The sequence below is a fragment of the Ammospiza nelsoni genome, chromosome 8 (assembly GCF_027579445.1).
Source record: "Ammospiza nelsoni isolate bAmmNel1 chromosome 8, bAmmNel1.pri, whole genome shotgun sequence".
In the NCBI taxonomy this organism is placed as follows: Eukaryota; Metazoa; Chordata; class Aves; order Passeriformes; family Passerellidae; genus Ammospiza; species Ammospiza nelsoni.
In genome coordinates, this window is record NC_080640.1 from 6748275 (window position 1) to 6762652 (window position 14378).

The window sequence follows — 14378 nt, forward strand, 5'->3', positions numbered from 1 at the left end:
ATTCAAAGGAAACTCAAGAGCATCAGAGTCTGTACTGACAAGCGCTTTAAAAAAGAGCTTTTGGTAACTTTTTTATTCATTTTTGCTGCCTAATTATGCCCTTTCTCCATATCTGCTCATCATGCACTTTGCCATGATTGCAAGTACCAACAGTTTAGAGATCATTGCTGCCTTTCTTTAAACAGTCAGATGTTGCAACACCAGCTCTTTTCCTGACATTCTCTTTGAGACAAGACTTTCTGGAGAAATCTTACCACCTTGGGCCATTTTTTGAAGAGATGAGAAAATACCAACTGTAAAAGGAAGGAGTAGGTTGGCCTGAGGTAACTCCTGTGGTGGGGTTGTGATGGCCACCTTTCATCAGTAGGTGGGTGTTTTACTCCTCTGCTCAGAGACTGCGTGGACAAGAGTTATCTCATATGGAGAACAAACTCACAGCAATGTCTCTTCTGCTGCCATGCAAAGCTAACAGGGTGTCCATCCTGGCTGGGCCTTGGCTCTCAAACGTCTTGTCTTGCTAAAGAGCTCCAGTCCTGGGCTGTGAGCTACAGAACTAATGTAAGACTTCAGAAGAAACTATATACAGTCAAAATAAATGACTTCCTAAAGGAGTATAATTAAATGGCCAGAATAACAGAGTGTTCAAAGGAAAACCATCTTGAGGTTTTTGTTGGGGTTTTTTTTTCCTTTCACTGTTCTAAGCATCCATTTCTTTCCTGGAATTCACTCACTAAACAGCTTTCTACTTCAGTGCACTAACAGAAATTAGGGGGGAAAGTGGTTATAATTTGTTTTTCAGCCCTTTGCAATTTTCATGTTTGTCAGCATTCCTTAAATGCGAGTTTACTTCCTGATCTTCATTGTGATAGTTCCTCTTCTATTCAAACACAATGATTTGGAAGTATTTTTTTGAGCTTAATCACTTAGAGTGAGACTTACAAAGGAGCCATCATAGGAAAACTGAGATTTGAGTACTTGGACTCTGAGCAAAGCTCAGAAATAATGGTTTCCTCATTGTTTGATAAGAATGTGCAGTTATATTATTGTGATCTTTGGATGTTGTTTTTGTTGCAGCTTTGCGTGCTGCCAAAGCAAATTCGTGTCATTTGTGTTTTTGACAGTTAAAATATTCAATTAATGTTGTTTGAAATTGCAGTAATTGTTCATGTTGTTTCCATACAGCAGATTGCAACATTTGTGAAGTGCTAGCTTAAAGCTATATTGCATATAAATAAAGGGCTAAAGCAGAAGAGCAATTCTTTTTTAAAAAAAATAGTTTGTCTTCTTCCACAGACATTTCTAATACTTCTTTGTTTCTTAATGCTTAGTATTTTATTGTTTAATTTTTTTTAAATTTAATTATGTAGCAGTAGTTTTGGTGTAAATGAGGATGGCATTTAAACAAACAAATGAACAAAAATCAACTGGAAAACTCCATCAGGGCTGTTTTTGTAGGCAACTATTTACTTGTTTCATTCTGGAATAACCTTTAAGTCTTGGAACTGCAATTAAACTTATATTGGTCTTGTTATTCTTACATACATTACTGGGGATTTACAATAGAAGTTGGAGAAAAAAGAGTAGGTGCCTGTGGGAAATGCAGAAAATATTGACAAAGCTTTGAAAGTTAATACAAGTCTGCTTCTTCAAACTCAATAAACTGCTGAGCAGTTCAGCATTTTTATTTCTGCAAGGAACTGAACTACAATTAAAATGAACCAAGATGCAGTGCTATTAAGATTATGGCAAGGGAGTGACAGCCATGCAGCCAAGGAGAGAGCCATGGACTGAGTAAAGGAGCACATCCTCCAAAGAGGAGCCTCAGCTCCAGACAGTTCAAACATCCGCAACTGAACAGCAACAAAGTAAATGCAGAAGGCTGGAGGAGAAGAGTGTCTACCTGAACTCAGTAAATTGAAACCAAATACAAAATTTCCTGTGGAGGCTTCTGCACTGTCGGCCTCTCTCTTCTTGGGAATCAAAAAAACAAATTAAATTTCTATCCTTGAAGCTGAAACATATGAGTTCTCCTTTCAAATAGAATATCTGTTGATGGAATGATGGTAGGCAGTCATTTGGAATAGTCTAAAAGGAATGTGCTTTAGGGGAAAAAATGATATTGTTAAATTCATTAAGGGCTGCTTTTATTAGGAAAAAAGTTGCTAAAGATCTCAGCCACTGAGGTCTGTAAATAATTGATCCCTACCTAGGTGTGTCATGCAAAAGTCAGCTACAGGGATTGCACCTCACATGTCCTTTGTTTTCATTTGTTTGTTTTTAAAAATGTATTTGAAGTTATTTAAGTTAAAATTTAAATTCTATTTATTTCGCAAGATAAGTATGAGAAAAGGGTTTCCCTGTTTGAAGAAACTTTTTAAGCTATTGTTAATTTAGATTTGTTCTAAATATACTTAAGCAATCTATAAGTACATAAGAGTTTTGTCACTGCAAACACTTTTGCACAGACTACTGGAAAGCTGCTCACAGTGTTAGGTTTTATGACACAAATGGGCTACATTCACAGTGATACCTAGGGTTGATGGTGCAGTGCTCCTAATAAAATGGATAATGAGGTTGTGTTTAATAGTAGTATTTCATTTAGGACTGGGACTTTCTTTGAATACCTCCAAAGGGGTAAAAGTAGTTGGCAGACAATCAATTAGATGAAGTCAATGGATGTCCTAATGCACTTTTAAATAATAACTTGTTTTTAATAATAAAATGGTATAATTTAATTTTTATTTAAATTATTGTTAGTAGCCTTGAATCCTTGCAGTCAGCTTTTCTGAGATACTTTTCACTTCTTTCTCTGCAGGCAGAACTTGTGAAGGGGAATCTGCAGAGCGTTGGGCTCACGCTGCGCCTTGTGCAGTCCAAGGAGGAGGATGCAGGGCACGTTGTCATCGAAACTGTGACTCCAAACTCACCTGCTGCAGCTGCTGATCTACAGAGAGGAGACAGACTGCTGGCAATTGGCAGTGAGTGATATGTCAGCTTTCACAATGAGGGTCCTCCTGTCCTGTATGCAGTTCAGCCAATCTCCCGTTCTTAACAGCTACAGTTGTGCTTGGCACTCAAAAGCTAACATTAATGTGTTTATGGTCGCTTAAGATCTTTGTTTGCTTGATTTATTTCCTTGCACATTTATTTACTCCTTCTTAGGTAAAAGGCAAAAGAAGCTTGAATAAATATTTGGCAACAACATTAAAAACAGAACAAACAAACAACAAAACAAAACGATAAAAAACCAAGCCAAAACATTAATGTGACTGGGCTAGCAGGAAGTTTAACCTTTTACAGAGGTTTTACAGACCACAGCTTAAAATCTACAATGAGTTCTTTTGTTTAGGTACTGCCTAAATAAATCTCCATTGAAATACTCCAGTAATTTAAAAGGGTTTTCAGTTCCTTTGAATAGATTGCTGATGATTGCTTTAGAACAAAGGAGGAGTCATTTTTATGTGATCCTCTGCATGACTGTATTTGCATGCTCATCAAGATATTTTAACTTGCATGTAATTTGGAGATACATCAAATGGCTCTGAAAGTTCTGCCCAGAAAGATGGTTCAGCTCACTCCAGCCACACTGATAATGTAGCATTATGCCCATATTTCATTAATATATTGCTTTTTTATTTTAGCCTGCTTCTGTTATAATTATAACTGTGTTTAAAGATACCCATCTTTTTGAGCTCTTTTTTGAATGTCGAATGTCTACTGCTGAAAAGTCCAAACTTACAGTAAGAGCAAGGTTAAAACTGTTACCATATCAAATCAACATTACTGTGTAAGATTACAGTATTATTACAAGCAGCAAACTGGAGTGTTTATGTAATTATTTTTTCAAGCTCCACATTTATAGGAATAAAATAGAGAGAATCCATCTGTTACATTTCAATTAAGCTCTTCTGTCATAATTGACTTCCTTTGTTACTGAGCAGCAATGTGTTTGTTGACTATTTTTGGTCACTTAGATTATTATCATAATTAGAACTTAATAATGTTTGTCTTTTTTTTTTTTAATAGGTGTTAAAATCACATCAACTGTCCAAGTGTTGAAGCTGATTAGACAAGCTGGGGAGAGAGTTTTAGTCTTTTATGAAAGGCCTGTTGGGTATAATCAGCATGGCTCAGCACTGCAGGATGGATTTGGACAATTGGAGGACACAGCTTTCTTGTCACAGGCAGAAGATGACCAGAATAGTTTAACAGCTGATACTGATAGCAGAGATTTTGATTCAGAGTTTGAAGACTTAGCTTGTGATGCACCTGACCAAAAAGAAGATCTGCCAACATCTCAGAGTCCCAAACGGTCGGTAGTAATTCTTGCTGCTGCTAAACCTCTTGGAACTATATCACCCATCCTGAATCGAAAACTGCATTTAGGAAATTACCAGGCAGCATCCAAAACGCAACAAAAAGATGGGGCTAAAGTGGCAACACCTAAAACTCTTGAGGTTTCAGATGCACCACAGCCGTCAGGTAAACAGTCACAAGGATCTAGTACTAAGCCTCCTGTGCCACCTAGGCCCCAAATTAAGCCTCCTTTGTCTACTAATGATAACCAAAGTGTGTTAGAAACTGGAAATGTATGTCCTGATAAACCAGAGAGGCCACCTCCCCCTGCAAATAATGGAGAAAAATCTACAGAGAAGCTAATTAAAATTAGTGATCAGATAGAAGATCCAGCAGTATCAAAAGTAGTAACAGCACCAAAGCAAGATACATTAAAAGATGGACTTACAGAAAATGCACGTGGCAGCAAAGATAGTGATGATCATCGAACGTGGGAGTCACCAGAAATTCCTTATAAAGCCCGTCAGGGCCGATGGCCGGTGGCGAGAACATCCTCCTGTCTATTTGAAGTAGAAAAATACCACAAGTACCTTAATGTTGCACTGTGGTGCAGAGACCCTTTCAAAGCAGGTGGTTTTATCTGCTTAGGGTATGCAAGCATAAAACTTGAAGAAATTGCTTTAGATTGTCTAGCTACGTCCTCGATGGAATTTGTTAGAAAATTTCAGCTGCTTGCTCCTACACCTAAGGCAGCAGTCACCAGAACAGCGTTGAGGAGTTTGACAACCCATAAAGGTTTCAATGAAAAGTTTTGTTACGGTGACATAACTTTACAATTCAAATATTTAAAAGAAGGTGAAATTGATGATTCAAGCGCATTTCTGGAGAAAGAGAAAGAATTTCACTTAGAAGAAGAAGCTCATGCCCTTCAGAAAGAGGATCATTTCTTGGGACAAGTTGTCACAGAGAATAGGCATAGCTTTCAAGATACTCAGTTTCAGAATCCAACTTGGTGCGATTACTGCAAAAAAAAAGTGTGGACTAAAGCAGCTTCGCAGTGCATGTTCTGTGCTTACGTTTGCCATAAAAAATGTCAAGAGAAATGTTTAACTGAGACACCCTTTTGTGTAGGAGCCGAAAGGCGGCTCGATCGAACTGGGGGCAGCGGCAGAGCCGAGGGCCAGGAGGCTCCTGCAGCCGCCTCCTCTCGGCTGGATGCAGAGGCCAAGTCCGCTACCAGAACCACAGGCCTGACCAGGCACATCATCAACACGAGCACGCGGCTGCTGAACCTCCGGCAGGTGCCCAAAGCCCGGCTGGCCGAGCAGGGCCCCGACGTGGCCGAGCCTTCCCCCAAGCACACCCCGAACACGTCGGACAACGAGAGCAGCGACACCGAGCTGAGCGGGCCCAGCAGCCCCTCCAAGCGCGTCGTGGGCGCCGGCATCAAGCTGGTGCGCAAGGAGGGCGGCCTCGACGACAGCGTCTTCATCGCCGTCAAGGAGATCGGCCGGGACCTCTACAGGAGTCTGCCCACAGAGGAGCGCTTTCAGAAGTTGGAGTTTATGTTGGATAAGCTGCAGAATGAAATAGACCAAGAGCTGGAAAACAATAATTCGCTGGTTAAAGAGGAAAAAGAGACGAGCGACGTGAGGAAAAAAGCCCTGATATCTGCTGCACTGGCCAAGTCAGGTGAGAGACTGCAGGCCCTCACGCTGCTGATGATCCACTACAGGGCAGGCATTGAGGATCTAGAGTCCCTGGAGAACATGCTCTTAGAGAAGCAATCCAAAAAACTGACTAAAGATTTTGAGGAATCCAGTATAGCAGAAGAAGTGGATAGCGAAGATGGCAGTCTGACAGAGGCTCCGACATTGAACATCATATCAGAAGAAGAACCTGTTGATCCACCTCAATCAGTAGACTGATATTTACATATTTAGTCTTTGAAGGAATGGACTAAAAGAATACTTTGCACTTAAATCCAAACACACACAAATTAAATTAAAACACTGGTATAATGTGCGTGTCCTGCTTCTCCACAGTTAATTGCTAATAGTGGTTCTTCTCCAGCTACAGCACCATCATTTTGTTAAAGTAGCTGGTTAAAACTACACTTTGGGTTTTATATTGGAAATTTATTTTTAATAACTTATTTTTATTTTTTCTAATTATGTAACCTTACCATTTCACATCAATGTGTGTGGTTTCCCTAATGCATTACTTGACCCCACTTCCCTTCTCTGTATTTTTTGTTTTGTTCTGTTTTTTTAGGTAGTGTTTTCAATGGGAAACAGGCAGGGTTTTCAAGATGTTTAGTATCCATTGTATGATGAAAACATTATAAGCTTGTTGCATGCCTAAGCTGATGACTGACTCAGAAGTCACCAAGGGGCCAGGCTTTTAAGTGTTAATCGCAGTTTTATTGTATGTCTTCTAGGTAATTGTATATTTTTTGCCAAACATATCATGAAAGCAAACAAAAAGTCTTTCATTTTGTCTGTTATTAGTACTTACTGAAGTTACCATTGCATATCATTTGTTTTCCACGTTTTTGTTAAATGCAAGAACTTTTTGTAGTTTGTATTTAACATGAAATATAGTAATGCTATGCTAAAAAACTCCTCCTTAGAACTTGGGACTATTGTTAGATATCAAAGTATAAACTGGTATCTCATAATAATTTAATTGGGAATATTTTCAAGGTAAGAGGCTTGTTGCCTTCCAGAATGAAATCATATGTTTGTGGTGTTGTATTATTTGATAGCCTGATAAAGGAAAGTTGTTCTTCACAAGAGTTGGAGGTTTCATTGCCTTCTGTGTAAAAGCATGTAATCATGGTGTAAGTAATATAAAGAAATTAATATTTTGCTGCAGACTATCATTTTGGAAAGCTTAAGGTGCAAAATACAAAGTAACTAATGTTCTCTCAACACTTTTGAGTAATCATAGCATGGTAAGTTGCATTCAGCTTCTCAGACAGAAGATAGAGTCTGAGCAGAAGGATCACCTTTGTCAGCAAAATGTCTTATAGTGTATATAACATGTTTTATTTGAGTCAATTTGTGAGTCCAGTAGAGATGAGGAAGAAATTCAGCCAGCTGCTTTTGAAAAGAACTGTCTGGTCTTGTGCTATGTGTAAACTGTGGATCTTAGCATCACCTGGCTAAGGCCATCATTCTTATTTATTTCCTGTAGACATTGTTTCATCTTCTGTGTATAGAAATTTTGTATAAAATATCATCTTTATTTTAGGTACTGTGCTAGGTACTTGTATCATTATCACTGGTATTGCTGGTAGTAGAAAAAAAAGCCTTTGTGGGAGTTACATTTGAGATGGTAAAAATAACTCCTTTAGTTTTTGAGGTCATCTGTAATGTACCTCTCCTTTAAATTTGCTTCTTGGTTTAGTTTGTGATGGGCAAAATGAAGAAGCAGTGGTTTTCATCATGGGACAGTGTGCTTGTGCTTCTAAGCAAAATGGTTACTGCCAGTCATGCAACTACTTGCACTTTTTAGTGAGTTCTGGGCAGTTGATACTACTTAGTTGATGTATGGAAAACTATCCATGCTAAAACAGCATGTGACACACTTCTGAAATTAAGCTTCAGCAAATAATCGCACAAAATGAGCTTCCCTTCTTGTCTGAAAGTTATTTAACCTGTACTTGCTTGAGATGCATATTAAGACTTCCCCACTCCATTTTCTCAGCAGCTTACCATTGGTGGTGATCTGCATTCAATGCCATCAGAGTTTGCTCTTACAGACTACTACAGAGGTTTTCAAATATATCCAAGTGCTTCATTTAAGCCCTGGTGCACATGAAGGAGCTGTGAAAACAATGCAAATACTGATTTCAAAATACACATTCATGGTTTCAAATTGACTCCTGTAACACAGTGGGTAAGAAAAGCTGGGAATCGTTTTCCTCACATAAGTGTTGCTAATGATGATGATTGTAAGAGGTAAATTAAATGTGGTGCAATATTTTTAAATATACTGAATGGAAAAAGGGCAAAATAGTTGTATTTTAGTGGTAAGAAGGAAAACATGAATTCCTATCTGGCATTATTTACAATAAGCAGTGAATCTCCAGGGGGAAATTGTAATACTACATTCCTGATGTAATCTTTGCTTCATGCTTGACTGTAAATAGCTGAAAATAAAGAATACCACAGAAAACAAGAATATCTTGACTTAATGATATCTGAATAGGTGGCAGCTACACACATTTGCAGAAGACCTGCCTAATATGATTTTGTTGGCTATTATTTTATCATGAAAATAAGCTTTAATAAAATAGTTTTGCTAAATTATCAACTTTCTTGCATTGTGTCAATGTTTTTTAAGCACTTCTATTGCAGTAGCTTATCATCTAAAGCCACCACTTAAAGGAGGGATCTTCAGGGGGAGAAGCACATTTTGCATTATATAAAACTACTGATAACTGGATTATTTGGGGTGAGAAATTTGAAACAAAGCATCTGTGGAAGTTTACAGCTGCAGAGGAGGAATAAATAGTGGGAGTAAATGAATAAAGTATCTTTATCTATCACACCTGAATTGACACAGATCAAAATATACAAAATAGGAAAAATCCACATTTTTCCAGGACAGAAAAAAATCCATAACAACTGCTAAGTTTTTATTTGGGAGTGGGGGGAAAGGTGGCTTAGAGATTACAAAAACGAGTGTCTATGTGGATTTTAATTAATCTTCCTCTTCTGGTGGAGCAGGAATGGAGCAAGAGAAGGGGAGCCACTGCCTTGATCTGCTCAGCAAATCCTGGGAAGATGCTGCTCCCTCAGGCCAGCAGAAACTGGCACCAGCTGTAGAAAAGGAATGTGATCCATTTCTCTCCCCTTGGGTCTCCTCCTCAAACTCATGTTGCACATTAATGCAAACTCCTCCTTAGTTTTGATGTGCTCAAAAATTCAACGCAAAGCCATGAAGAAAGCCTTTTTGTGCTTTTAAAAAAATGTGAGTTGCTATGTTTGAGTCACATATTAGTGAATTTAAGAAATACACTGGTTGATCAGCTGGCAAAAGGATGAACACATCCTGTAATAATTCGGAATTCTTGCATTGGTATTTCAGTCTCAGATTTGATCAGATTAGCAATTTGATGTTGACCAAAAGACTTCAATGAAGACTTCAGTAAGTAGAATAACATCTCTTGGAACAAAGTTTCAGTGTTCAAATCACAGTAAAATCTGAGCCTGATGTAAATAGCCACTGATCTGCACAATTATTACTTACTTGGTGTTAGTGGAGAATTCATCATGTGACAGAATCTTGGTTTCTGAAGGAGCTCTGAGAAATGCCAGCTTTCCCCACACTGGTAAAGCACACTGCATAAGGCAAATCCTGAGAGGGGTTGTTCTTTTTTAATCCTTTTTTCACTTTATTACAGTAGGTCATGAACTTCTGTCAGATAACTTTATTTTGATGCGTTCTGAATGCATAATTATTGACAGAGCAATACTTGAAGTTTGATCCACTATATTTTTCATATTTTTTGACCATAGTATATACGCTTTACAAAACTATATGTAAACATAGTATCTATGCTGTAGTACATAAAACATCTGCAATTACATGAGAGAAGGCACATCAAGATTTTCATTTTACAAATGAAATGATACACCATGGCTGAGAAGGACATGGGGATTGTTTTTAAAATGCTTTCTTTCCAAGTCTTGTTTTTTCTAAGTGCAGGCAGGGACTGCCTAATACAATACTTCACCTGTATTGGGCTGTTTCCCCAAATGCTATGAGAGATTGGCAACAAACTGGCTGTTTCTTCCATTTTTTTAAGCCAAAAATGTATTAAAAAAAAATAACTGTACATTGGATTTTTAGATATATATGTAAATGCATGTAGAAGTTGTTTGAACTGCTCCAGGTAGCAGCTCACTTTCAGTACATGCTAAGACTGAATACTGTAATACTGCAGCTGTTCCTAACCACTCACTGAAGATGCAATTAAAATAAAGTTGAAATATGTTAAAAGATCCAAAAGATAGAAATACAAAAAGTATCCTCATGCTGTTACATTCCCTGCTAAGGGACAGGAACAGTGCATGTTCACACCCACTTGTTTGCCTGGTGCTGAGTGTTTGGGGGCTTCACATTGCACAACTGCTTGATTAAAACTTTGTTAGATACTAATAATAGCAATACACTCATCTGTTTAACAACATGGTTTCCTCAACATTGGTGGTTCAGGGAGAACTCAGTATTTGAACTGACAGAGAAGTTGTGCCTCTTATTTAGTTTTTTGTATATATTATTAGGACCTGAAGTTGATGGAAAAAAGTGATAGTGCTGCCCACACTCTGAATTCCAGCTTCTCTCAATGCACTTACGAGGGTGTCGCTTAAAAGGATGTAAATTGGATGGGTTCTCTTTGAGGGTTGCTTTTTAAAATTTCCAATTAAATAAGACTCAAGTTTGACAGTAACCTATGACTTCAAATAAAATATGAAATACTGTCCATGAGGTGACTTTAAAAACCAAATTGTTAAAATTCACATTTTATACAGATTTATGCTACACATTTAATAAAAAATAGAGTGTAATATTCAATAAAATTAAATACACAAAGAGTAACACTATACAAATGGTCTATAAAAGCTCTTTCCCCCCATAAGGCGGTTTGCAGTCTGCTTTCTAGTCACCAATAAATAATATACCTTTGGTTTTTCTGACCATTTCACTATTAAATGTACAGTACAGCTAAAACCTATTTCTGGATGAGATGTTTCACATGAACCACAGCATTTTGTACACCTAAATATGTTATATGGCTTTTCTGTTATTCATCACTTTCATATTCCTCCTCTTCTTCACCTATGGGGTAGGATTGGATGTTGTTCTGGGTGTACATTTTTGTTTTCACAGGACAGTTGTGATCCATGAGTATTGCCTGGAAGAGAACAGAGTGTGAGTATTTCTGCTTAGCATCCAGCTGAGGCTGGGGCTGCATGCACCACTCAGGGATTCACCTCTCCTCCCTTGAGGCAGAGCCCAAACTGATTGCAATTAGGGTAAATTGAGTCCTCAGGTCTGTGTGAGGGGGGATTTTTGGTGCTAAAGACCTGGAAAATTTCTATTTCCAGTATTTCAGCCCAGGTATTACTGATACATATCTACCTGCTCTGCAGAGACAGTAGTTTACCCCTCCCAGAGTTAATTTCCATCTATTAAAACCTGAATGAATGGTCAAGAGCAGTCCTACTGCTTCAAGCCAATTCTCTTTTACTGCCTTTGTCCCCTCTTTCCATGGAGATCCAGAACAGCAAAACTGAGTATGATGCCAGGAGTGATGGTCCCAATAATATGCTTTGACACAGCAAGCTAAAAGTGGTAATCATGGTAAGGGCCAGATAAAATACTAAATTCTCTGGGCTGAAATTTTCCAAGGAGTTTTGGAGCAACTGTGTACTGTTCTTCATGCTGAGTGTAATTAAGCTTGGGAATTATTAATTAGGCAAAGACCACAATTTTGGGACCCTCCTTCTGACTCTCCTCCAACCTGAAAGAACTGGTGCATCATTTTACAGCCATGAGCCACTTGGGAACAGGAGCTATTTTGCATTTAAAGGTATATTAGAGGTGGCAGATGCTGGAAGGTGTTGGAGCCATGGAGAGAGATCCTGTCCCTTCAGGGTTGTGATGTTACAAATCAAACAGTCAGGGACCATGGAAGTACCTGATAAATTTTATATTGCCAAGAAACAGCAGCTGAGTTTTTGTTCCCTTCTGTTCCTCAGCCTTATTTAATGTACAAAAACCAAAACAAACTAAACCAGTGCATTCAGCAAAGGTCATGACAAGGGATTAACTGGGATTCTGCAGTCCAAACATGAGCCAAACAGAAGCTCTCTGGCCTCACACACACCATTATTGCAGCAAGATTCAATTTTCCACCTTCTGCCAGCACAAAGTGAGCAGCACCAGCATCAGGTGCTGTCCTTACCTTGCAGAGAGGTGCCACTGCAGAATAAAACCATTGCCATGCAAAATTAGTTTATTTTCACCCAAATAAACAACCAGCGACTACATTTTGGGCCCAGATCAGCCTTTTTCAGGAAGAGTAAGGATGGAGTGCTGAGTGGGCTCAACCTACAGATGGTGACTCTGTTCTTACACACCCTACAGTGTCTGGGGAGCACTGAGTGCTCCAGATCATTAGGTCTTTGGCAATTTATGTTAAAAAACAAAAAAGAGAGAAGCCCTGTGGTACATACTGGACAAGACAAACCACTGGTTTGTAGGGATCCATGAACTGTATGAAGGGAGGAGAAGGAGGAAAAAAGATGATTCAAAACACACTGTGGTATATTTTTCTATTTTTTTTTCCCAGAGGACTGTGAGGAAAAAACAGTTTGAGGCACACCAAGGAATAATTTGGTCAATTGGCCAAATAGAGTTCTGGATCCTCAATGAAAAGAGAAATGAATTCTCTACTGACTCTACCCCAGCATATGCTGGTGCAGAGGAATGTCTGTAGGACCCTGTTTCATAGAAATCAAATTTGTGACTTTGTAACATCTAATTAATAAAGGGTTTCCCTTTATACATCTTGGACATAGAAGGAAGGGGGAGTTCATTTCGAAGTTAATGCTTGAGAGTGAAATACACTGAGCTGGTCCTGTTTTGAGGAACTTAGAGGCAAAGATGCAAATGTAAGTTATCATTTGTTTCACTGAAAAAACCCAAAATTTATAAAAAAGAAACCAAGTTACACTTACCATTTTCTCCTCTTTGGCGGGTGGACTTCGAAGGAAAAAGCACAGGGGAGCAAAGATGATATCCACAATTCCTATAATTGTCATGAGCCATGGGAATCCAATGGCCTTGGCAATGGCACCACCAGCAGAGGGACCTTGCACAGATAAAAACCCTTTCCTGCAGATTGCTCTGACACAAAACTTGCAGCAGCATATTTTGTATACAAGTAATTCTGTATACTAACCCCCTATCTCACAAACAGATTTGAGGAATGTAAAGACGTGTTTGTAATTATAAATATAATTATGATTTAATATAATTATATGTAATTATATAAATATATATAAATATACAAAATTATATAAATTTTGTATATAATAAAATTTATATAATTTTATATATTATATATAAATATTATATATTATTATATAAATATTATATAATCATAAATAATATATATTATATAAATATTATATCTATAGATATAAAATTATATAAAATATATATCACATATAATATATTATATATATATAAGTTTTATATATAATAGTTATTATATATAAATTTATATAAATATATATTTTATATATAAAATTTATATAATATATATTTTATATTATATATGTAAAATATATATTCTATTAATATATATGTTATATAATATATATTTATATATATTCATATATATAAATATAAAATATAAATTAAAATATAATATGATTAAACATAATTAGATGTAATTATATAATATATATAAATATATAAAACTATATAAATTTTATATATAATAAATTCTATATAATTTTATATATTTTATATAAAAACATTATATATATTATTATATAAATAATACATAATATAAATAATATATTATATACATATTATATATTATTATATATATTTATATATAATTTTATATATATAATACCATGTATAATATTTATAAGTTTTATGTATAATAAAGGTATTATATATAAATTTATATAAATACATATTATATATATAACTTATGTAATATATAATATATATTGTATATTATATTATATATGTAAAATATATTCTATTAATATATATGTGATATAATATATATATTTATATATAATTATATAAAATATAAATTAAAATATAATATGATTAAACATAATCATAAAAAATTCCTGGCTCCATAGCTCACATTCCCTGGGGAGATTAGAGATGTTCCTGAGGGCATCTGTGTCATGCTCTCAAGGGGATCAGGGGAGTCTGATTCCCCCACACACCCTTGGAGCACAGCTGTGGTAGTAAAGTATCCCAAGGCCTCTTTCCTCAGCATATCCCATTTGTGTTCAGTGCCCTCAGACACCTTT

The 14378-nt window shown here is 36.7% G+C and overlaps 2 protein-coding genes across 2 annotated transcripts in view; one reads left to right on the forward strand and one right to left on the reverse strand.

Annotated features, from left to right (window-relative positions):
• Nucleotides 1-8616, forward strand: part of PDZD8 (PDZ domain containing 8) — a 52949-nt gene extending 44333 nt beyond the window's left edge. The window contains exons 4-5 of the mRNA XM_059476657.1: nucleotides 2816-2978; nucleotides 4027-8616. Coding sequence (XP_059332640.1) covers nucleotides 2816-2978; nucleotides 4027-6224 — 2361 coding nt within the window. The 3' untranslated portion in view covers nucleotides 6225-8616. The remainder of the gene's footprint in view (nucleotides 1-2815; nucleotides 2979-4026) is intronic.
• A 1165-nt stretch (nucleotides 8617-9781) lies between these two features.
• The window catches only part of SLC18A2 (solute carrier family 18 member A2), a 29073-nt gene continuing 24476 nt past the window's right edge, over nucleotides 9782-14378 (reverse strand). The window contains exons 14-15 of the mRNA XM_059476658.1: nucleotides 13053-13186; nucleotides 9782-11224 (exon numbers count right to left, since the gene is read on the reverse strand). Coding sequence (XP_059332641.1) covers nucleotides 11114-11224; nucleotides 13053-13186 — 245 coding nt within the window. The 3' untranslated portion in view covers nucleotides 9782-11113. The remainder of the gene's footprint in view (nucleotides 11225-13052; nucleotides 13187-14378) is intronic.